General features: G+C 47.1%; 2 protein-coding genes across 2 annotated transcripts; one reads left to right on the top strand and one right to left on the bottom strand.

Moving 5' to 3' along the window:
* Positions 1 to 5,710: 5,710 nt before the first annotated feature.
* Positions 5,711 to 10,072, bottom strand: LOC119351806. The gene is made up of 3 exons (XM_037618618.1): positions 10,019 to 10,072; positions 7,626 to 7,886; positions 5,711 to 7,506 (listed from the first exon to the last, which is right to left on the bottom strand). Exons 1-3 carry the CDS (start codon positions 10,070 to 10,072, stop codon positions 7,465 to 7,467), a joined length of 357 nt encoding a protein of 118 aa, XP_037474515.1. The 3' UTR covers positions 5,711 to 7,464.
* An 11,952-nt stretch (positions 10,073 to 22,024) lies between these two features.
* Positions 22,025 to 24,535, top strand: LOC119266793 (putative cyclic nucleotide-gated ion channel 7). Its single transcript, XM_037548102.1, has one exon. The coding sequence runs from the start codon at positions 22,342 to 22,344 to the stop codon at positions 24,439 to 24,441; it is 2,100 nt and encodes a 699-aa protein (XP_037403999.1). The 5' UTR covers positions 22,025 to 22,341; the 3' UTR covers positions 24,442 to 24,535.
* The last annotated feature ends 209 nt before the right edge of the window (positions 24,536 to 24,744 follow it).

Raw genomic sequence — 24,744 nt, 5'->3', positions numbered from 1 at the left:
GTAGCCACACTTGGTTCAACTAAAGTTGGAGAAACTGACACCCGCCAGCCACCTGTGTGCAAAGCACGTCGGTAGAACCAGTCTCGCGTAAGCGTACGTGTAATGTCGGTCCGGGCTGCTTCATCCAACAATACCGCCGAACCAAAATATGACATGCTGGTAAGCAGTATGACTTATATCGCCCACAACTCACTTGTGTTCTACTCGTGCACAACATCAACACATAAAACCTAGGCTCGGATGCCACTGTTGGGGAACGTGGTAATTTCAAAATTTTCCTACGCACACGCAAGATCATGGTAATGCATAGCAACGAGAGGGGAGAGTGTTGTCTACGTACCCTCATAGACCGGAAGCGGAAGCGTTAGCACAACGTGGTTGATGTAGTCGTACGTCTTCACGGCCCGACTGATCAAGCACCGAAACTACGGCACCTCCGAGTTCTAGCACAAGTTCAGCTCGATGACGATCCCCGGACTCCGATCCAGCAGAATGTCGGGGAAGAGTTCCGTCAGCACGACGACGTGGTGACGATCTTGATGTTCTACCGTCGCAGGGCTTCGCCTAAGCACCGCTACAACATTATCGAGGATTATGGTGGAGGAGGGCACCGCACACGGCTAATAGATCTCAAGGATCAATTGTTGTCTCTAGAGGTGCCCCCCTGCCCCCGTATATAAAGGAGCAAGGGGGAGGGGCGGCCGGCCAGGAGGAGGCGCGCCAGGGAGGAGTCCTACTCCTACCAGGAGTAGGACTCCCTCCTTTCCTTGTCCAACTAGGAGAGGGGGAAGGAAGGGAGAGAGGAGAGAAAGGAAAGGGGGGGGGCGCCGCCCCTCCCTCCTTGTCCAATTCGGACTAGAGGAGGAGGGGGCGCGCAGCCTGCCCGGGCCGCCCCTCCTCTGCTCCACTTTGGGCCCATGAGGCCCATTAACCCTCGGGGGGGGTTCCGGTAACCCCCGGTACTCCGTTTTATATTCGATAACTCCCGGAACCATTCCTGTGTCCGAATATAGTCGTCCAATATATCAATCTTTATGTCTCCACTATTTTGAGACTCCTCGTTATGTCTTTGATCACATCCGGGACTCCGAACAACCTTCAGTACATCAAAATATATAAACTCATAATGAAACTGTCATCGTAACATTAAGCGTGCGGACCCTATGGATTCGAGAACAATGTAGACATGACCGAGACACGTCTCTGGTCAATAACCAATAGCGGAACCTGGATGCTCATATTGGCTCCTACATATTCTATGAAGATCTTTTATCGGTCAGACCGCGTAACAACATACGTTGTTCCCTTTGTCATCGGTATGTTACTTGCCCGAGATTTGATCGTCGGTATCTCAATACCTAGTTCAATCTCGTTACCGGCAAGTCTCTTTACTCGTTCCGTAATACATCATCCCGCAACTAACTTATTAGTTGTAATGCTTGCAAGGCTTATGTGATGTGCATTACCGAGAGGGCCCAGAGATACCTCTCCGACAATCGGAGTGACAAATCCTAATCTCGAAATACGCCAACCCAACAAGTACCTTCGGAGACACCTGTAGAGCATCTTTATAATCACCTAGTTACGTTGTGATGTTTGGTAGCACACAAAGTGTTCCTCCGGTAAACGGGAGTTGCATAATCTCATAGTCATAGGAACATGTATAAGTCATGAAGAAAGCAATAGCAACAAACTAAACGATCAAGTGCTAAGCTAACGAAATGGGTCAAGTCAATCACATCATTCTCCTAATGATGTGATCCCGTTAATCAAATGACAACTCATGTCTATGGTTAGGAAACATAACCATCTTCGATCAACGAGCTAGTCAAGTAGAGGCATACTAGTGACACTATGTTTGTCTATGTATTCACACATATATTATGTTTCCGGTTAATACAGTTCTATCATGAATAATAAATATTTATCATGATATAAGGAAATAAATAATAACTTTATTATTGCCTCTAGGGCATATTTCCTTCAGAAATAACTTCATATTTTCCTTTTTTAACACCGCAAAGGATACCACCCGATTTGCCTATCGAGGGGACCCAACACCAAGCAAACAGATCATAGGGGTCAATCTTCCTAATGTAACTTTTATGGAAACTCTTTTTCATCGTTTCTTGCAACGCCAGGAAGTCAAGGGAATAGTCCTTGATGAGATCTGAGAGGCAGGTGGACATCCCTTTTTTCCCTGCCCCCCTACAGTTCCAGAATATACCACTCATTTGACAACCGTAGTGTTTTTTCTCCCCCTGGTAACCTTGTTAGGAAGCTGGACAAGGTTACCTGCTTTGGCCAAGGATATATCCCTATTTCTCTGACTTCTAGTGACAAGTCTATTAACATTCACCATAGGCTTCCTTTTATTTTTCTTCCTGGACCTCACCAGGGTAAAATCATTTGTGTCAGAGTTAGGGTTACCCTCGTCCCCCCATTCCATACTTGAAGGAGTTTTATCCCCCTTGGCATTGATTAAGAAAAGTTTGTCGTTCTTGTTATTGTCCTGAACACTCTCATTGTTATTATTCAAAGCATTAACTCGAGATTTTTCAAGTTCACGAAGTATATCTATACTCGCAAAGTCTGTGTTAGGAATATCGACACCCATTTTCACAGCATGCAAGATTAACTCTGGATCTGAAAGAACATCAAAGGTATTACTAGTATTATTATTACCTTCCAGATTGCGCTTCTTGGCCACCACTGCTGCCTTTTCATCAATTCGCATTAGGTTAGTCTGAGCGTTGCGCAAACTGAAGCGGAGATTCTCTTATGTAACAAGGGGTGGGGTGGGAATCACCTCATTCTCGTTGTCCATCGAAGAATCAGGGGACTGGACAATATATCTGCTCGGCCCCTTCCCTCGAAAATCTCACTCTCCTGCAAGGGTTTCATAGAGGCACCATATTTGACCGTGTCAGCATAGGATTTATTCATATTGCATGAAATTGTACAACTTTCATGAGACTTTATCGAATTCACCAGGGAGGGAGTGCTTACATTTCCAAAAATAGCCTATTTGCCAGAGGGTAGATCACTCTTTCTTTTCTTTTTCTCTGCCTCATCATGCTCCATGGCCAGAGTTTCGATCAGGAGAGTGTTATCGAGAGACTCGTCCGAGCCCTCATCTTCAGGATAGTCCTCTTGTTTATCCTGGCCCTTGCACTGAGAGCCAAATGTTGTGCCAGTAGCATTGGAGGAAGTTCCCACATCATTTTTCCCATTAGCAGTCTGTATTTTCATCTTCTTAAACGTATGATTTCCAGACTCAGGAGGAATAGTCACCGTTGTTTTCCCACGATCCAGGTCCCTGACCAGCACCTGATCCAGCTCGTAATAAAAATCAAAAAAGTGATCCCCGGCACTGCCTCAGCTACAGGTGGAATTTCATCCACATTCCTGCAACAAATTTTCACACGCACATATTCTGGGCGATGAAGCATAGCACCATCGATTTCCAAGGGGACACCAACCAGAGAGGAGACAAATGCCAGGTTCCTTTCATTCCTTTTCTCCAAGGGGACATTGCTGACTTTAATCCAGGCTTTCTCCATAACCCCTTTGGCTCCAAGAGCCGAGGTCCGGGGATCAATTTTCAACACAGTACCAGTGGATTTCAGGGTCATTGCCAATATAGCAAGCTTTGGAAACATCACGACGATTAGGAAACCTAACAATAAAAACACCAGGTCCAATGGCTCTAGCCGTACATCTCCAGCCAGTAGCAATGTATTGAGATAAGTCAAATTCCATATCCTTAGTAGAAGTGTGCCCCTCCACAATAGTGATCACCATGCTAGTCTCACGCTCTTTCATCTGCCTAGCAGTACACAAATCATGTATGTAATAAAATCCTTGCCCCTTAGCAGAGAAGGCACACATCGGTGCAATGCAATCCCAAGGAAGAAACTCAACACAAATAGAAGCAAGATGGCCTAGTTTGCTGCATCTCTCACAAAAGGCTCGCGGGCATCTAGCAGGAGTATGCTCAGGTGACTTGCAGATCAGACAGACATTAGGGTTCATGGGCGAGTTCACCTGAGTGGTTTGGTTGCCCAGCATGCGGCACTGCGGCATCTCCCCAAGCTGCTTGTCGGTGTTGTCCCCTCCACCAGATCCAGACGTGGCCTTGGGTTTCTCCACCCAAACCCCACCGGATCTGGATTCTTGGCGACCAGCCGCAACAACTTCCCATCGATCAGCAGCGCCCGTAGAACGGATGGTGTTGGAGGAGGCGTGGTTGGCCTCACCATCATTCCTCCGCCAGGAGAACTTGCGCCCCCGGTCGAAGCGCCCAGCTCCCCGATCCGCCCGCCCGGCTCCACCACCGTCGTGCTTGTCGCCCCTGTAGCCGCGCCCCCCGCCACCAGCCATCGAAGAAGCCCGCGCCGGAGAAGCCGCGACCTCCGCGAACGACCTTTCGTCGCCTCCAACCTTGCCGCGCCACCAGTGGAAGAAAGGGGGGAAACTGGATCTAGGGTTTTTCGGCGCCGTCCAGAGGTGGGAGAGGGCGGAATCGAGATCGAGGGGGTGGTAGGGTTTGGGTTTTATACCCGCGGTGCCCGCATCGCTCCTCTCATGGCGGCCTGTATCGCCGTCCATGTGGGCTGCATCCGCCATGGGTGGTGGGGTGCCACCCCTAGGTCCCGCACCCAGCAGCCCCGGGTCGCTCGATCTCCTTGGTGGCACACGGCCGTGTACCGCTGTACCGCGCCTCCCCACATCCAGACGTAACGGTCCGCCGGGATCGATCGCCGGCTCCGACGCCATCGAGGGCACCGGCAGCCTGTCCCAGATCCTGGCAAAAAAACACGGGAATGGCACTATGTGTCCGATGTCGATGTACTCACCCTCACGAAGGGAGCGCGCGTCCACCGTGCGCCCCTCCCCATCAAGAAGGACCAGAGGTAGCGCCTCGTGTCGAAGCACGATCTTGCCGACGTCGAACGTGATCGACCGGGCGGCAAGGAGATCCGCCGCGTAGGTCGCACGCCACCGCGCGTCGCCTGTACTGCACCGCACAGCGTGACACATGTTCACCGCCCCTAAGCGGTGGCGTTCAGAATTATCTAACATTTTCCCAACAACAAACAAATTCAGCGACCCATCATAGCATGTTAACTGCATAATGAAATGCTAGAGTTTTAAAACTAGATGATACCCCGCGCGATGTCGCGGGATCTCTTGGCTAATAGTAAAAGTAGCATAAAAACTTAATAGAACAACAAATCAACACTATAAATTCCAAGGCGAACAATGTAACAACAAAGAGAACAGTTTCTCCACCGGTAGTAGACTGTGTCTTGTGGATGTATGGCCAAAGTATAGATATCAACATTTGATCCTATTGTTTGACCAATGCTGGAGTGTCAACAGGAATTCTATCAATTGCACTAAGTAGCTTATCAAAGTACCAAAGCGTGGCACAGTGCCTTTATACTAAGAAAGACTTATTGTGTTTTTTCCATTGAGTTATGTGAGTAAATTTTCAATCCCTGTTGATTTTCAATCATCTGTTTGGCTTCATAACTTCTCACAGTATAAATTCAAGCAAAAATGAACTTTGTCTGAATCGATTAGCAAAAGATGGACCAATGAATGGCGACCTACTAAATAGCAGATTGGGATTAAACCTGCTCACAAACATAGCCTCTCCGAAGATCCGGATATTAATAACGTGAGTGACTGTACAATTATGAAGATATTTGACAAAAGCGAACAGGAAATCACATCTATTGGATGGCCTACGCCCATTGTTGTCCATCTAGTCCAATTGTTCTTTTTTCACCGGAAAGTGCAGTAGTTTTTGGAATAAAAATTGCTCGTGGATACATTTGTTGGTTGAAAACACAACTAAAAAAACATGTGTTAAATATTGTACTTTTCACAACTGATGAAGAAACATATCTGTTGAAAAATATCTTGCTTTGTCAAATCTCCCATTGGATCATAAAGCATAGTCTGCAAAGGTATATCTGAGATTAATTAAGGAATACTTAATATCATTACCAATCGTAGGTAAATGCACCAAATATACAAGGACATACAGCCACAAGTCATTATTCAGCAGTATAGATATTGTAAATAAAAAAGACATCGCTCTAGCTACCCATAGAACTTTTCTATCTTTGAAAATGTGGAGAACATACCTCATACTTCCATCAACCATATCAGCAGCTGACGCTTGTGTATAAAGAACTACAGGAGCCATAAACATTCATATGGACAATTAGGAAATCAAAATTTTGCCCAAGCCACGTACAACCAAAGGCCATTTCATAGGGAACATGTGTAGAACAAATGGTACTCCCTCCATCCAGATATAGAGTCAAATACATTTTTCGAGGTAGCCTTTGACCAATAATAAAATTATTAGTATATGAGATGTATGATATAAAAATTATATCATTAGAAACTCCTTTCATATACGAATTCAATGGTATGCTTTGTGTAACATGCATGTCATATGTTATTGTGCTAACCTGTTGTCAAATGTAACCTGAAAAACGTATTAGGCCCTATATATGTGGATGGAGGGAGTAGTAATTTAATTTTTGATGGATCTGTAACAATGTCTTGCCTGAAACAACATGCATAGAAGTATAGGTCCACGAAAGCGTAGTTATCATGTCTGGATCCATAACAATGGCTAGCTTGCAAACGACATAAAGAGAAGTACAATTCGACGGAAGTACAATTATCCAAATAGCAGATCAGGATCAGCGATGGTACTGGCTCATGTATAATCATAAAAGTTATTATTATTCACCATGCAGGTTGGGGGGAGATGATCATGCGTCCTACTGTTACAATTCTTGCAAAAACAAAAATGAATTTGAATTTGTAGTCAAATAGGTGTGTACGGGAAAAACTGACCGCTTCCTCCGGTGGCCAGGGGCGATGTACACGCGCCCCCAACATTGGTGGCTCCTCCTTCTCGTGGCTCAGTTTAAAGAGCTAATGAACCAAAAGCTGAAACGATGGACCTGTAGAGCAGTTTTAATAGATGGATTTAATAGTGGTGTAGAACTGTTTCCGATCAAGGTAGGAGGGATGGAGACCAAGGAAAAGATCTGTAACCTGTTAGTAATTGCTGTTGCTATTTACTTGGATTCCTATATGCACTTGTGTTTATTAAAGGCCATAATGAAAAGCTAAGTGGGGGAGATGAAAAACTGGTGTAGGATGCACTGCAGTAGGATTATTTCTGGCTTGATCAGTCAGTGGGTTATGACTGGAACAGAAGGCCAGCGAGGGCTGATTTGATCGGTTGTGTACAGTGAATATAACCTTGAACAAAATACTGAAGACTGAAAAAACCCGAAGAACAGAATACAGAACCTGTCGACATACTCAGGAAGTTCGCGACCCTTGACACAAGCCCATGACAGATAGAGAGGAGCAAGACTTCTTACTAATATGCAGGAGCTCAGCTTGCCAAGAGAATGGCTACCATTATGGAAGGTGGCGCAGCATCCGCCGATACATCACCTTGGCCTGTTCGACCAAACAAAAAAAAAATCAATCAGTCATCACAGAATCAATGAATCACCAACGATCTGTGGTTGCAATATTGATGATTGGACTCTCTGTGGCGCCGAATAACGACGACGTACCAGCAATTCGCTGCCGCTGGACGTCGTTGTTGTCGAAGCCGAGCATCTTGATGGCGATCTGCTGCTGGCGAGGCCGGGGCGGAGGCCGCCGTCGACGGATAGCATGTAGACCGGGCCGAAGCCGACCTCGCCGAGGAAGTTGGAGGTGGATTTGTGATGGCTTGCAGCCTTGTCATCGCCAGCGTTTGTGCGAGGTCCACCAAGGAGAGCAACAGCAGGTTCTTCACTGCGCGCCGGCGCCGCCGCCACACCAGGCCCGGCCTAGGCCGCACCTCCTGCTCCATTTTCTGGTAGCAGCAGCCGCGGCCCAACCTAAATTCATACTGGCAGCTCAGGAGGACCTTCAAGCGACGGACTCAGGAACCACACCGAGAGGGCCCGAGCGAACGGAGCGAACCCCGAAGAATCGTAGAGGGGAGCCAAGTCGGGGGACCTGCCGGAGGGGAGTGTGATGGGATCTAGGCCCCCACGCCGGACTGGAAAGGGGTTGATGGGCTCGGCTGAGTCGACGGAGAGAGACGGCCGTTATGTACTCTGTTTCTATACGCTGGGCAATCTTTAGTGGGTCTTTACGGAGAAGAATTCTATGAGACCAGATTTCACGTGAGACCCAACATGATGAACGACACGTGACATTCATAAATCACAAAGCCGAAAGTTACGGGAGGTAAAAGAGAAAGGTGCCGCTCTTTTCGATGACCATCGGATCCTACGCATGCAGCATAAGAGAGAAAATACAATGAGAAGAGATCAGAGGGCTCCAGTTGGCTAGGGTATATTGAATCAAGGCCTAAAACAATTATGATGACGCATTCAGATTGAAATTCTCCTGGTGTGGAGCCTATATGTTGATGATACTGACGTGATATCATGTTGATGTGGATAGTATGCATGTAGAGAGAATTGCTAGAAGTGGGGAGCAATTTTTTAAGAATGTAAGATTAGAAACACCCGGCAGAGAATAGCCAGCGGACTCTGTAGCATTCTGCCTTTTTGGCTCTGGTAGAAATTACCTCGCAATCACTCAGTCGGCATATAACAAAATATAATAGTTCAGCTAAAAATATAATACGCCTGCTCTTGATAAATTCAGGCTTAACCCATTTGTGCTTGAGTATAATGTTTTTTTAGAAGCAGCGAAAAAGAAAGTAATCATGTTTACTTGAGTTGAGCTTTCTCCTCTTCTTGGGTGACTTTTACTGTGCCTAGACACCGGAGATGCAAAGGCGGAGGTGTGATCTTGTTCTTGGCTTCTTGTTCTTGATCGTAAGATTCCATTCAGGGTTTCTCTTTATTTCAGACGAAGTGGAGACCGCAAATCGTGAAGTGATCGCTCTCGCGCTCATATTATTGTTGCTACTCAAATTTACGCAAAATGCTAATGACGGTCGACCTCAAAATGCCAATGGTGGTCAAATTTACCCTTATTTATTTACGGACAGGTCTACGCAGCGGCCGGCTGCTCCCTAACTGTTCGGAGCGGCCGGCCTAATTTTTTTTGATCCTCTAATCTAATTTGGTCCTCTAATTAGTACTCCTATATAACAAAATTTCATTTCATATTAGAAAAAGAATCACATAAACAGAAAAAAGGAAAGTGAATTATAAAACCATCCATGTGAACGCACTAATTCAAATTTCTAAATTTATAAAAAGCCATAACTTTTAAACCGCACGTCGGAATTAAGATCCGTTTTCACTGTTCGAACTTCCGCGGCGTGCTCTTCGAAACTAGATCTAATATGAGTATGTTTCAACGAAATATTTTTTGTGCAATTTTGACCCCGTTTTGTGCAACTGACTAGCCGTCGATGTGCAACTACCTGAGAGGGATGTGCAACTTTTCTCGTACACCGTACACGTGCAGTTTTCCTCTATGATACCTCCACCCTCAAACCGCCTCCTTCTAGTGAGATGTGCAACTTCATTTGTTGCCTAGGCCATGCAGTTTTCACTAGTGGCACCACCCCAACTACTCTCTAACAGTGAAATATGCAATTTGGTCAGCTACCGCGGTGCCCTGGCCAACTCCATGCATGGTAATCGCCGCACGTGCACCCCCCACAATCGCGTTTGAGTGTTTTCACTGTTTGTTGCATCAGCCAACTATCTATCAGTGGATGTGCAACTTAGGATACTGCCACGGCCAACTGTCTAACAGTAATGTGCAACTTTTTCTTGTATCCCATGGATGTGTAGTTTTCCTGCTAGCACCTAGGGCAAACCACCCCTGCTAGTGAGACGTACAACTTTAGCGTGTTGTCTATATGCAACTTTTCACTATCCTCGTGAATGTGGAGTTTTCACCATAAACTATCCTGCCTGTGAGATGTGCAACTTCGTATGTTGGCCCGACCAACTGCCTGGCGGACTTGTGCAACTCCGTGTATTGCCTCTGCCAACTGAAACTGCATATCCACAACAAGGGAGGGGAAGGAGTTGCACATCGACTAATAAGCTGTTGGCGTGAACAACAGACTAAGTTGTTGTTGGGAACGTAGCTGAATTTTAAAATTTTCTATGCATCACCAAGATCAATCTATGGAGTCATCTAGCAACGAGGGAAAGGGGAGTGCATCTACATACCCTTGTAGATCGCGAACGGAAGCGTTCAAGAGAACAGGGTTGATGGAGTCGTACTCGTCGTGATCCAAATCACCGATGACCAAGTGCCGAACGGACGGCACCTCCGCGTTCAACACATGTACGGTTGGAAAGACGTCTCCTCCTTCTTGATCCAGCCAGGGGAAGGAAAGATTGATGGAGATCCAGCAGCACGACGGCGTGGTGGTGGAAGCAGCGGTGATCTCGGCAGGGCTTCGCCAAGCTCTAACGAGGGAGAGAGAGGTGTTACGAGGGGAGAGGGAGGCGCCAAGGGCTTGGGTACGACTGCCCTCCCTCCCCCCCACTATATATAGGGCCCCTAGGAGGGCGCCGGCCCTAGGAGATGGGATCTCCAAGGAGGGTGGCGGCCAAGGGGGACTTGCCCCCCAAGCCAAGTGGGGCGCCCCCCACCCCTAGGGTTTCCAACCCTAGGTGTAGGGGAGGCCCATGGGGGGCGCACCAGCCCACCAGGGGCTGGTTCCCCTCCCACTTCAGCCCATGGGGCCCTTCAGGATAGGTGCCCCCACCCGGTGGACCCCCGGGACCCTTCCGGTGGTCCCGGTACAATACCGATTACCCCTGAAACTTTCCCGATGGCCGAAACTGGACTTCCTATATACAAATCTTCACCTCCGGACCATTCCGGAACTCCTCGTAACGTCCGAGATCTCATCCGAGACTCCGAACAACTTTCGGGTTACCGCATACTAATATCTCTACAACCTTAGCGTCACCGAACCTTAAGTGTGTAGACCCTACGGGTTCGGGAGACATGCAGACATGACCGAGACGACTCTCCGGTCAATAACCAACAGTGGGATCTGGATACCCATGTTGGCTCCCACATGTTCCACGACGATCTCATCGGATGAACCACGATGTCGAGGATTCAATCAATCCCGTATTCAATTCCCTTTGTCAATCGGTACGTTACTTGCCCGAGATTCGATTGTCGGTATCCCAATACCTCGTTCAATCTCGTTACCGGCAAGTCACTTGTACCGTAATGCATGATCCCGTGACCAAACACTTGGTTACATTGAGCTCATTATGATGATGCATTACCGAGTGGGCCCAGAGATACCTCTCCGTCATACGGAGTGACAAATCCTAGTATCGATCCGTGTCAACCCAACAGATGCTTTCAGGGATACCTATACTATACCTTTATAGTCACCCAGTTACATTGTGACGTTTGGTACACCCAAAGCACTCCTACGTCATCCGGGAGTTACACGATCTCATGTTCTAAGGAAATGATACTTGACATTGGAAAAGCTCTAGCAGACGAACTACACGATCTTGTGCTATGCTTAGGATTGGGTCTTGTCCATCACATCATTCTCCTAATGATGTGATCCCGTTATCAATGACATCTAATGTCCATAGTCAGGAAACCATGACTATCTGTTGATCAACGAGCTAGTCAACTACAGGCTCACTAGGGACATGTTGTGGTCTATGTATTCACACATGTATTATGATTTCCGGATAACAAAATTATAGCATGAATAATAGACAATTATCATGAACAAGGAAATATAATAATAATCATTTTATTATTGCCTCTAGGGCATATTTCCAACAGTCTCCCACTTGCACTAGAGTCAATAATCTAGTTACATTGTGATGAATCAAACACCCATAGAGTTCTGGTGTTGATCATGTTTTGCTCGCGGAAGAGGTTTAGTCAACGGATCTGCGACATTTAGATATGTATGTACTTTGCAAATATATATCTCCATCTTGAACATTTTCACGAATGGAGTTGAAGCGACACTTGATGTGCCTGGTCTTCTTGTGAAACCTGGGCTCCTTGGTAAGGGCAATAGCTCCAGTGTTGTCACAGAAGAGAGTGATCGGCCCCGACGCATTGGGTATGACTCCTAGGTCGGTGATGAACTCCTTCATCCAGATTGCTTCATGCGCTGCCTCCGAGGCTGCAATGTACTCTGCTTCACATGTAGATCCCGCCACGACGCTTTGCTTGCAACTGCACCAGCTTACTGCCCCACCATTCAAAATATACACGTATCCGGTTTGTGACTTAGAGTCATCCAGATCTGTGTCAAAGCTAGCGTCGACGTAACCCTTTACGACGAGCTCCTCGTCACCTCCATATACGAGAAACATATCCTTAGTCCTTTTCAGGCACTTCAGGATGTTCTTGACCGCTGTCCAGTGTTCCATGCCGGGATTACTTTGGTACCTTCCTACCAAACTTACGGCAAGGTTTACATCAGGTCTAGTACACAGCATGGCATACATGATAGACCCTGTGGCTGAGGCATAGGGGACGACACTCATCTTTTCTCTATCTTCTGCCATGGTCGGACATTGAGCTGAGCTCAATTTCACACCTTGCAACACAGACAAGAACCCCTTCTTGGACTGATCCATATTGAACTTCTTCAATAACTTATCAAGGTATGTGCTTTGCGAAAGACCTATGAGGCGTCTCGATCTATCTCTATAGATCTTGATGCCTAATATGTAAGCAGCTTCTCCAAGGTCCTTTATTGAAAAACACTTATTCAAGTAGGCCTTAATACTGTCCAAAAGTTCTATATCATTTCCCATCAAAAGTATGTCATCCACATATAATATGAGAAATGCTACAGAGCTCCCACTCACTTTCTTGTAAACGCAGGCTTCTCCATAAGTCTTCATAAACCCAAACACTTTGATCATTTCATCAAAGCGAATGTTCCAACTCCGAGATGCTTGCACCAGCCCATAGATGGAGCGCTGGAGCTTGCATACCTTGTTAGCATTTTTAGGATCGACAAAACCTTCCGGCTGCATCATATACAATTCTTCCTTAAGAAAGTCGTTAAGGAATGCCGTTTTGACGTCCATTTGCCATATCTCATAATCATAGTATGCGGCAATTGCTAACATGATTCGGACGGACTTCAGCTTCGCTACGGGTGAGAAGGTCTCATCGTAGTCAACCCCTTGAACTTGTCGATAACCCTTAGCGACAAGTCGAGCCTTATAGATGGTAACATTACCATCCGCGTCCGTCTTCTTCTTAAAGATCCATTTATTCTCTATCGCTCGCCGATCATCGGGCAAGTCTGTCAAAGTCCATACTTTGTTTTCATACATGGATCCTATTTCGGATTGCATGGCTTCAAGCCATTTGTTGGAATATGGGCCCGCCATTGCTTCTTCATAGTTTGAAGGTTCACCGTTGTCTAACAACATGATTTCCAGGACAGGGTTGCCATACCATTCAGGTGTGGAACGTGTCCTTGTGGACCTTCGAAGTTCAGTAGCAACTTGATCCTAAGTACCTTGATCATCATCATTAACTTCCTCTCTAGTCGGTGCAGGCACCACAGGAACATCTTCCTGAGCTGCGCTACTTTTCGATTCAAGAGGCAGTACTTCATCGAGTTCTACTTTCCTCCCACTTACTTCTCTCGAGAGAAACTCTTTCTCCAGAAAGGACCCGTTCTTGGCAACAAAGATCTTGCCTTTGGATCTGAGGTAGAAGGTATACCCAATGGTTTCCTTAGGGTATCCTATGAAGATGCATTTTTCCGACTTGGGTTCGAACTTTTCAGGTTGAAGTTTCTTGACATAAGCATCACATCCCCAAACTTTTAGAAACGACAGCTTAGGTTTCTTCCCAAACCATAATTCATACTGTGTCGTCTCAACGGATTTAGACGGTGCCCTATTTAAAGTGAATGTAGCTATCTCTAGAGCGTATCCCCAAAATGATAGCGGTAAATCAGTGAGTGACATCATAGATCGCACCATATCCAATAGAGTGCGATTACGACGTTCGGACACACCGTTACGCTGAGGTGTTCCAGGCGGTGTGAGTTGTGAAACGATTCCACATTTCCTTAAGTGCGTACCAAATTCGTGACTTAAATATTCTCCCCCACGATCTGATCGTAAGAATTTTATCTTTCGGTCACGTTGATTCTCTACCTCATTCTGAAATTCCTTGAACTTTTCAAAGGTCTCAGACTTGTGTTTCATCAAATAGACATACCCATATCTACTTAAGTCATCAGTGAGAGTGAGAACATAACGATAGCCACCGCGAGCCTCAGCGCTCATTGGACCGCACACATCAGTATGTATAATTTCCAATAAGTTGGTTGCTCGCTTCATTGTTCCGGAGAACGGAGTCTTGGTCATTTTACCCATGAGGCATGGTTCGCACGTGTCAAATGATTCGAAATTAAGAGACTCCAAAAGTCCATCTGTATGGAGCTTCTTCATGCGTTTGACACCGATGTGACCAAGGCGGCAGTGCCACAGATATGTGGGACTATCATTATCAATCTTACATCTTTTGGTATTCACACTATGAATATGTATAGCATCACGTTCGAGATTCATTAAGAATAAACCATTGACCAGCGGGGCATGACCATAAAACATATCTCTCATATAAATAGAACAACCATTATTCTCGGATTTAAATGAGTAGCCATCTCATATTAAATGAGATCCATATACAATGTTCATGCTCAAAGCTGGCACTAAATAACAAATATTGAGGTTTAAAACTAATCTCGTAGGTAAATGTAGAGGTAGCGTGCCGACGGCGATCACATCGCCCTTGGAACCATTCCCAACGCGCATCGTCACCTCGTCCTTCTCCAGTCTCCGCTTATTCCGCAGCTCCTGTTTTGAGTTACAAATATGAGCAACCGCACCGGTATCAAATACCTAGGAGCTACTACGAGTACTGGTAAGGTACACATCAATTACATGTATATCACATATACCTTTAGTGTTGCCGGCCTTCTTGTCCACTAAGTATTTGGGGCAGTTCCGCTTCCAGTGTCCCTTTCCCTTGCAATTAAAGCACTCAGTCTCAGGTTTGGGTCCATTCTTCGACTTCTTCCTAGCAACTGGTTTACCGGGCGCGACAACTCCCTTACCGTCCTTCTTGAAGTTCTTATTACCCTTGCCTTTCTTGAAACTAGTGGTTTTATTGACCATCAACACTTGATGTTCCCTTTTGATTTCCACCTCCGCTGATCTCAGGATTGAAAATACTTCAGGAATAGTTTTCACCATCCCCTGTATATTGTAGTTCATCACAAAGCTCTTGTAGCTAGGTGGGAGTGACTGAAGGATTCTGTCAATGACCGCCTCGTCCGGGAGGTTAATGTCCAGCTGGGACAAGCGGTTGTGCAACCCAGACATTTTGAGTATGTGCTCACTGACAGAACTATTTTCCTCCATCTTACAACTGTAGAACTTGTCGGAGACTTCATATCTCTCGACCCCGGCATGAGCTTGGAAAACCATTTTCAGCTCTTCGAACATCTCATATGCTCCGTGTCGCTCAAAACACTTTTGGAGCCCTGGTTCTAAGCTGTAAAGCATGCCGCACTAAACGAGGGAGTAATCATCAGCACGTGACTGCCAAGCGTTCATAACGTCTTGGTTCTCTGGGATGGGTGCATCACCTAGCGGTGCTTCTAGGACATATGCTTTCCTGGCAGCTATGAGGATGATCCTCAGGTTCCGGACCCAGTCCGTATAGTTGCTGTCATCATTTTTCAGCTTGGTTTTCTCTAGGAACGCGTTGAAGTTGAGGTTGACATGAGCGTTGGCCATTTGATCTACAAGACATTTTGCAAAGATTTTTTAGACTAAGTTCATGATAATTAAGTTCATCTAATCAAATTATTTAATGAACTCCCACTCAGATTAGACATCCCTCTAGTCATCTAAGTAATACATGATCCGACTCAACTAGACCGTGTCCGATCATCACGTGAGACGGACTAGTCATCATCGGTGAACATCTACATGTTGATCGTATCTTCCATACGACTCATGTTCGACCTTTCGGTCTCTTGTGTTCCGAGGCCATGTCTGTACATGCTAGGCTCGTCAAGTCAACCTAAGTGTTTGGCATGTGTAAATCTGGCTTACACCCGTTGTATGGGAACGTTAGAATCTATCACACCCGATCATCACATGGTGCTTCGAGACAACAAACTTTCGCAACGGCGCACAATTAGGGGGAACACTTTCTTGAAATTATTGTGAGGGATCATCTTATTTACTACCGTCGTTCTAAGAAAATAAGATGTAAAACATGATAAACATCACATGCAATCAAATAGTGACATGATATGGCCAATATCATTTTGCTCCTTTTGATCTCCATCTTCGGGGCGCCATGATCATCGTCGTCACCGGCATGACACCATGATCTCCATCATCGTGTCTTCATGAAGTTGTCTCGTCAACTATTACTTCTACTACTATGGCTAACGGTTAGCGATAAAGTAAAGTAATTACATGACGTTTATGTTGACACGCAGGTCATAAATAAATTAAGACAACTCCTATGGCTCCTGCCGGTTGTCATACTCATCGACATGCAAGTCCTGATTCCTATTACAAGAACATGATCAATCTCATACATCACATATATCATTCATCACATCCTTTTGGCCATATCACATCACATGGCACATGCTGCAAAAACAAGTTAGACGTCTTCTAATTGTTGTTGCAAGTTTTTACGTGGCTGTTATAGGTTTCTAGCAAGAATGTTTCTTACCTACGCCAAAACTACAACGTGATATGCCAATTTCTATTTACCCTTCATAAGGACCCTTTTCATCGAATCCGATCCGACTAAAGTGGGAGAGACAGACACCCGCTAGCCACCTTATGCAACTAGTGCATGTCAGTCGGTGGAACCAGTCTCACGTAAGCGTACGTGTAAGGTCAGTCCGGGTCGCTTCATCCCACGATGCCGCCGAATCAAGATAAGACTAGTAACGGCAAGTAAATTGACAAAATCAACGCCCACAACAACTTGCGTTCTGCTCGTGTATAGAAACTACGCATAGTCCTAGCTCATGATGCCATTGTTGGGGAACGTAGCAGAATTTTAAAATTTTCTACGCATCACCAAGATCAATCTATGGAGTCATCTAGCAACGAGGGAAAGGGGAGTGCATCTACATACCCTTGTAGATTGCGAGCGGAAGTGTTCAAGAGAACGGGGTTGATGGAGTCATACTCGTCGTGATCCAAATCACCGATGACCAAGTGCCGAACGGACGGCACCTCCGCGTTCAACACATGTACGGTTGGGAAGACGTCTCCTCCTTCTTGATCCAGCAAGGGGAAGGAGAGGTTGATGGAGATCCAGTAGTACGACGGCGTGATGGTGGAAGTAGCGGTGATCTCGGCAGGGCTTCGCCAAGCTCGAACGAGAGAGAGAGAGAGGTGTTACGAGGGGAGAGGGAGGTGCCAAGGGCTTGGGTACGGCTGCCCTCCCTCCCCCCACTATATATAGGGCCCCTAGGGGGGGCGCCGGCCCTAGGTGATGGGATCTCCAAGGGGGGGGCGGCCAAGGGGGACTTGCCCCCCAAGCCAAGTGGGGCGCCCCCACCCCTAGGGTTCCAACCCTAGGCGCAGGGGGAGGCCCATGGGGGGCGCACCAGCCCACCATGGGCTGGTTCTCCTCCCACTTCAGCCCATGGAGCCCTCCGGGATAGGTGGCCCCACCCGGTGGACCCCCGGGACCATTCCGGTGGTCCCGGTACAATACCGATTACCCCCGAAACTTCCCCGATGGCTGAAACTGGACTTCCTATATATAAATCTTCACCTGCGGACCATTCCGGAACTCCTCATGACGCCCGAGATCTCATCTGGGACTCCGAACAACTTTCGGGTTACCGCATACTAATATCTCTACAACCCTAGCGTCACCGAACCTTAAGTGTGTAGACCCTACGGGTTCGGGAGACATGCAGACATGACCGAGACGACTCTCCGGTCAATAACCAACAACGGGATCTAGATACCCATGTTGGCTCCCACATGTTCCACGATGATCTCATCGGATGAACCACGATGTCGGGGATTCAATCAATCCCGTATTCAATTCCCTTTGTCAATCGGTACGTTACTTGCCCGAGATTCGATCGTCGGTATCCCAATACCTCGTTCAGTATCGTTACCGGTAAGTCACTTTACTCGTACCGTAATGCATGATCCTGTGACCAAATACTTGGTCACATTGAGCTCATTATGATGATGCATTACCGAGTGGGCCCAGAGATACCTCTCCGTCATACGGAGTGACAAATCCCAGTCTCGATCCGTGTCAACCCAACAGATGCTTTCGGGGATACATGTAGTATACCTTTATAGTCACTCAGTTACGTTGTGACGTTTGGTACACCCAAAGCACTCCTACGGTATCCGGGAGTTACACGATCTCATGTTCTAAGGAAATGATACTTGACATTGGAAAAGCTCTAGCAGATGAACTACACGATCTTGTGCTATGCTTAGGATTGGGTCTTGTCCATCACATCATTCTCCTAATGATGTGATCCCGTTATCAATGACATCTAATGTCCATAGTCAGGAAACCATGACTATCTGTTGATCAACGAGCTAGTCAACTACAGGCTCACTAGGGACATGTTGTGGTCTATGTATTCACACATGTATTATGATTTTCGAATAACACAATTATAGCATGAATAATAGACAATTATCATGAACAAGGAAATATAATAATAACCATTTTATTATTGCCTCTAGGGCATATTTCCAACAGTTGCACATAGCACTGGTAGGGGGGTGGGCAGGGTGTGCAAAAGCATGAAAAACTACACATCCACGAATAAGGATGAGAGTTGCACATCGACTACTAGGTTGTTGGCGGGGCAGTAGACTAGTTGCACATTACGTTCTCATGGTTGGTAGGTTGCAACCTCATAGAAAATTGGATCATGCAGCTACAAAAACTAAGTTTATAAAAAAGTTGCACCATTCAGTACTAAAGTTGCATAATGCAGTATTAAAATTGCACGATATAGCACCAAAGTTGGCATTAATTTTTTTTTCGTCAAAACATATTCATGGGGGATCAAGTTTCAAAGATTTCGCCGCGAGGAATCCAGCGGTGAAGACGGGTCTGAATTTGGATGCACGGTTTGAAAGATATGACTTTTCAAAAATTTGAAAACCCAAGATAAGTGCACATGCACACCCATCAAACAAGGAATCTCTTGCTCACGTGAATATGTCATTGCTATCCGCCACGTCATGCATAAAGACAAAATTTTAGACCACAACACTGCATGCATGCATGTGTGAGTTTCGCTAATTAGTGCGTATGCACTTTTTAAAATTCAGGTTTATTTAGTTGATGGATCTCGAAGGCCATTCAGCAAAAGAATATCCCACTCTCACATCTGAGATCAGACATGAAGAGAGTTGATGCAGATCATTCACCGAGTAATGTAATTCGGCCGATAATTTCCGTCTTCTCCCGCGCATGCATGCATTTGCAAGAAGGTTTGCATGCAACCAAATGTACCAGTCGGAAAGGCTCCACGTGTCAGCTGCGCCCTTCGTCTTCGTCCTCGCCTCCGCGCGCAGCGCGTTACACCCCGCTCTCGAACGTATATGATTCAATTTGTGCGAACATTAAATTTAGATGAGCTAAATTTTATCTAGATTAGATTTAGCAGATCTGGAAATGAAAAATCTAGTTACACTCCACTCTAGCTACACGATCAAACCAAAAATAAAAGAAAGCAGAGAATGAAAAGACATGTGTCCCTACACAAAAAAACTAAGCCTACAAAAAAAACCAATACACAAAACATAATAACAGTTCACTAGAAAAATGTCAAATCGGCTCTCACTGCTTCATGAGGGACAAACCAAAAAAAACATGATGCAAGGACGACGAGCATGACTCGGAAGTATGTGTATATGATGTATATGAGTTAGATGAAACATTCTCAACTCTCATTTAGATAATAATTAGCAAACCAATCCGAAACGGGACCTCTGACCGCGCCAGAAAAAAGGGCCCAACAAAGGACACACACGTGAACCGGTTGATAAATAGACACCAAACACAGATTTGACACAAAGCGCGCGTGACAAAATAACCCGCACTCAAGATTTTCACAACATTTAAAGCGAACATATGACAGAGGAAAAACAAGTTCATGAATTCAAATGAATAAATAAAGAATAAAGGGGAAATGAAAAATGGAAAAATGGAAAAATGGAAATAAAAAATATAAATATAAAATCATGAATATAAAATAGTTTATAATTTAAAACAAATAATAAAATAGAAAAAAGAAAAAAAGAAAACAAATACCAGGTATCAAATAAAAGTGTAGAAAAATAAGAAGAACTAGAACTGAGTGTAGCACAGATTTATGAAAGAAAGAAAAACAAAGTCAATCAACCTCGCAGTAGCAACGACCTTGAGTAGCATAGACTTGGAAAAACCAACAACGCCCGACCTAGCACTAGCAAGGACCTGGACACAGGCAACGCCTGAGACAAACGCGCCGCCGAGCGAGCGCAGCAGCCAGATCATGGCGTTTTGCCAGATCATGGAGTATAATCTAATAATTCTAGACTTAGATGTGAGATAGCTATTTCACATCTAGATATGAAATAGCGAACCTGATATTATTTTTGTATCTGGCAAACGGGTATATGCATTCTTGAAACTGCCGTCACTGTCTTTAGCATTGGATACTGCTCTAAGGTTTCTGTTTGTTTTTCCATAACATGCCGCCTTAATTACTTGGTTAAAGGGTGTTCTCTACGTCTGCTCTTGATAAACTAGGTGATTTTCTCACGCGTTGCAGTGGGAATTTGAAGAGTAAGTTCAGATGTATTATGTATAAATAAAATGATCCAAATCAAGAGCTTCTTTTTTTAATAAAAATGTTTCATACTTGCACTCCGTGTAAACAAAGAATACGCATGTGGTTTGCTTGGGCTTGCAAAATAATGTTAGTGAATGCTGACATGACATATTTGGTGAGGTGGAGGATCGCACGTTGAGAGAATTAGACTTAGTGGATGATGACATGACATATTTAAGATTCAGATTTAACCCATTTGTGCTTGAATATAATGGTTTTTTAGAAGCAGCAAAAAAGAAAGTAATCATGTTTACTTGAGTTGAGCTTTCTCCTCTTCTTGGGTGACGTTTACTGTGCCTGGACACCGGGAGATACAAAGACAGAGGTGTGACCTTGTTCTTGGTTTCTTGCTCTTGATCGTACGATTCCATTCAGGGTTTCTCTCCTTATTTCAGATGAAGTGGAGACCGCAAATCGTGAAGTGAGATCGCTCTCGCGCTTATTATATCGTTGGTACTCAAATTTACCCCTTTATTTAGTCGATGGATCTCGACGGCCATTCAGCAAATGAATTTCTCACTCTCACATCTGAGATCAAACATGAAGAGAGTTGAGGCTAGTCGTCATTAGTATTATAGATTAGTATCATGCATATGATATTAGTGTATAATACTCATCCGTAGTGCATAGTATCATATGTTAGTATCATAGATGATTTCATTTATCGCTTGTCATGCATGACACATAATAGCACAACATTTAATATGATACGGTATCATGATATGATACTCAACCCTCTATTTTTTTCATTTAATTCTATATCACCTCATCAAATTTGTCTAGTTGGCATGCATGGTACTATCTATGATACTCCCGTTATGACCAGGATCATTCACCGAGTAATGTAATTCGGCCGATAATTTCCGTCTTCTCCCGCGCATGCATGCAACCAAATTAATGTACCAGTCGGAAAGGCTCCACGTGTCAGCCGCGCCCTTTGTCTTCGTCCTCGCCTCCGCGCGCGGCGCGCGCTACACCCCGCTCTCGACCACGAAGCGCAGCAATTCCTGCAACCACGGAGAGAGCAGGAGGAGCCGAAGGAAGGGAGAGCAGATCGACTGGCCTCCATAGTTTCCACTTCCTGACCGCGAAATTCAGTTCCCGTCGACCGGTTGCTCGTTCTCTGACTCGTCGATCGTCTTCATCGTCGATACCTGTAGCAACCGCCGCCGGCATGTCGTCTCAGCCTCATGCATGCACCGTGTGGTGATCGGCGTGTACCGATGATGATGATCACGCAGCAGCATGCAGCCGCCTCCGCCCTAGGTCCCGTGGAGGAAGACCGTGTTCTCCAGCTGCGGCGGCCGTAGCCCGTAGGTCCCCTTTCATCGACGACGACGACGGCCGCAAGGACAAGTTCGTGAGGTTGGAGGAGACGGTCAGCCCGAGGATCGCCGCCAGCCATGGACGTCCCCGGCAGCGGGCACCAGATGGACAGCTACTTCTCCCGCCCCAAGATCCGGTCCCGGTCCATCCGCATGGCGGCCGCCGGCGTGATCAACCGGTCGGAGCGGCTCAAGAACATCGGCCGCGTCTTCCAGGAGGACCTCAAGAACATCTCGCTCAAGATCTACGACCCGCAGGACCCGTTCCTGATGCGCATGAACCGCCTCTTCGTCTTCTCCTGCATCATCTCCGTCGCCGTGGACCCGATGTTCTTCTACCTCCCTTCCGTCACCGAGACGGAGTACAACACCTGCATCGGATTCAACCGCATCCTGGCGGCCGGCGCCACCGCCGTGCGCTCCGCCATCGACTTCTTCTACCTGGCGCGGATCGTGCTGCAGTTCCACACCGCCTTCATCGCGCCGTCGTCGCGGGTGTTCGGCCGCGGGGAGCTCGTCATCAACAACAGGGACATCGCGCAGCGCTACCTCCACCGCTTCTTCATCGTGGACCTCCTCTCCGTGCTCCCGCTGCCGCAGATCCAGATGATCAAGTTCTTCATGCGGCCCAAGGGCGCGGACCTGCTCCCCATCAAGACGGCGCTCTTCTTCATCGTGCTCACCCAATACCTGCCCCGTCTCTTCCGCTTCTACCCCATCATATCGGAGCTGAAGCGCACCACCGGGGTGTTCGCGGAGACCGCCTTCGCCGGCGCCGCCTTCTACCTGCTCCTCTACATGCTCGCCTCCCACATGGTGGGCGCCTTCTGGTACCTCCTTGCCGTGGAGCGCGTGGACGACTGCTGGCGCGAGAAGTGCGCGGGGCTCAAGTTCGACCGCTGCGTAAAATTCATGTACTGCGGGGGCGCCGGGGCGACCAAGGAGGACAGGGATAACCAGTTCACCGAGTTCATGGAGTGGCGGACCATGATCAGGCAGGTGCTCAAGCAGGAGTGCGCGCCCATGGACAACAACGGCACGGGCTTCGACTATGGCATCTACAGCAATGCCATCACCTCGGGGGTGACCCACACCCAGGACCTCATCCCCAAGATCCTCTTCTGCCTCTGGTGGGGCCTCCAGAACCTGAGCACGGGCGCCCAGGGGCTAGAGACGACGCACTACAAGGGGGAGGCCCTCTTCGCCATCCTCCTCGCCCTCTTCGGCCTCATCCTCATGGCGCTCCTCATCGGCAACATGCAGACGTACCTCCAGTCCATGACGCTGCGGATGGAGGAGATGCGGCTCAAGCGACGGGACACGGAGCAGTGGATGCGCCACCGCCACCTCCCCGACGACCTCATGGAGCGCGTGTGGCGGCACAACCAGTACAAGTGGATGGAGACGCGGGGCGTGGACGAGGACGGGCTCGTGAGCTGCCTCCCCAAGGACATCCGGCGGGACGTGAAGCGCCACCTCTGCCTCCGCCTCGTCCGCCGCGTGCCGCTCTTCGCCAACATGGACGAGCGCCTCCTGGACGCCATCTGCGAGCGGCTCAAGCCCAGCCTCTGCACGGAGTGCACCTACGTGGTGCGCGAAGGGGAGCCCGTCGACGAGATGTTCTTCATCATCAGGGGCCGGCTGGAGAGCTCCACCACCGACGGGGGCCGCATAGGGTTCTTCAACAAGGAGCTCCTCAAGGAAGGGGACTTTTGCGGCGAGGAGCTGCTCACCTGGGCGCTGGACCCCAAGGCGGCGGCGAACCTGCCCTTGTCCACGCGCAGCGTCAAGGCGATGTCGGAGGTGGAGGGCTTTGCGCTGCACGCCGACGAGCTCAAGTTCGTCGCCGGGCAGTTCCGGCGGTTGCACAGCAAGCAGCTGCAGCAGACGTTCAGGTTCTACTCGCAGCAGTGGCGCACCTGGGCGTCGTGCTTCATCCAGGCCACATGGAGGAGATACCAGAAGCGAAAGAGGCTGGAGCAGCGGAGGCGGGAGGTGGAACAGATGTATGGCATGGCGTCCACGTCGTCGTCGAGCCATTTCAAGACGACGTTCCTTGTGTCAAGGTTCGCCAAAAAAGCCATGCGCAACGTGCTACGTAAGCGCTTGCTCCGGGAGGAGAGCCTCATCTTGCTGCCCAAGCCGCCAGAGCCCGACTTTGGCAGAATGCACTACTGATTCGGTTCGGTTGTGACCCGCAGTTGCCGCGCTGCTAAATGATATGCTTGGACGTGAAATTCAGAAAATAAAACTTGTTTGGTGAGAGCAGTGAAGACAAGAAAAACACGAACATATAATACGATATATTTTATTAAGTTTCAGGTGGAACCATTTTGTCAAAAAAAAAAGTTTCAGGTGGAACCAACACTAATTGAACAGGCTCAACTAGTTAATCTGACATTGACACTTCTTTGGAGTGTAGTACATCACACGACCATATCGAGCGCAACAACAAAAACAACAACCAAGTTGCAATGATGT

Source organism: Triticum dicoccoides, chromosome 1A (assembly GCF_002162155.2).
Source record: "Triticum dicoccoides isolate Atlit2015 ecotype Zavitan chromosome 1A, WEW_v2.0, whole genome shotgun sequence".
NCBI classification, from domain to species: Eukaryota; Viridiplantae; Streptophyta; class Magnoliopsida; order Poales; family Poaceae; genus Triticum; species Triticum dicoccoides.
Note: the sequence above shows the minus strand (reverse complement) of the source record. Positions and strands in the feature narration are given on the sequence as shown.

Excerpts from the sequence above, each read along its gene's own strand:
- LOC119266793 (XM_037548102.1), top strand. The coding sequence starts at position 22,342 with ATGGACGTCCCCGGCAGCGGGCACCAGATGGACAGCTACTTCTCCCGC.
- LOC119351806 (XM_037618618.1), bottom strand. The coding sequence starts at position 10,072 with ATGTGCAACTCCTTCCCCTCCCTTGTTGTGGATATGCAGTTTCAGTTG. Across the intron at positions 7,887-10,018 it reads TGCAGTTTCAGTTGGCAGAG|GCCGGGCCTGGTGTGGCGGC; the intron begins GCAATACACGGA and ends GGTGCGGCCTAG. Across the intron at positions 7,507-7,625 it reads CCAGCGGCAGCGAATTGCTG|GCCAAGGTGATGTATCGGCG; the intron begins GTACGTCGTCGT and ends TTGGTCGAACAG.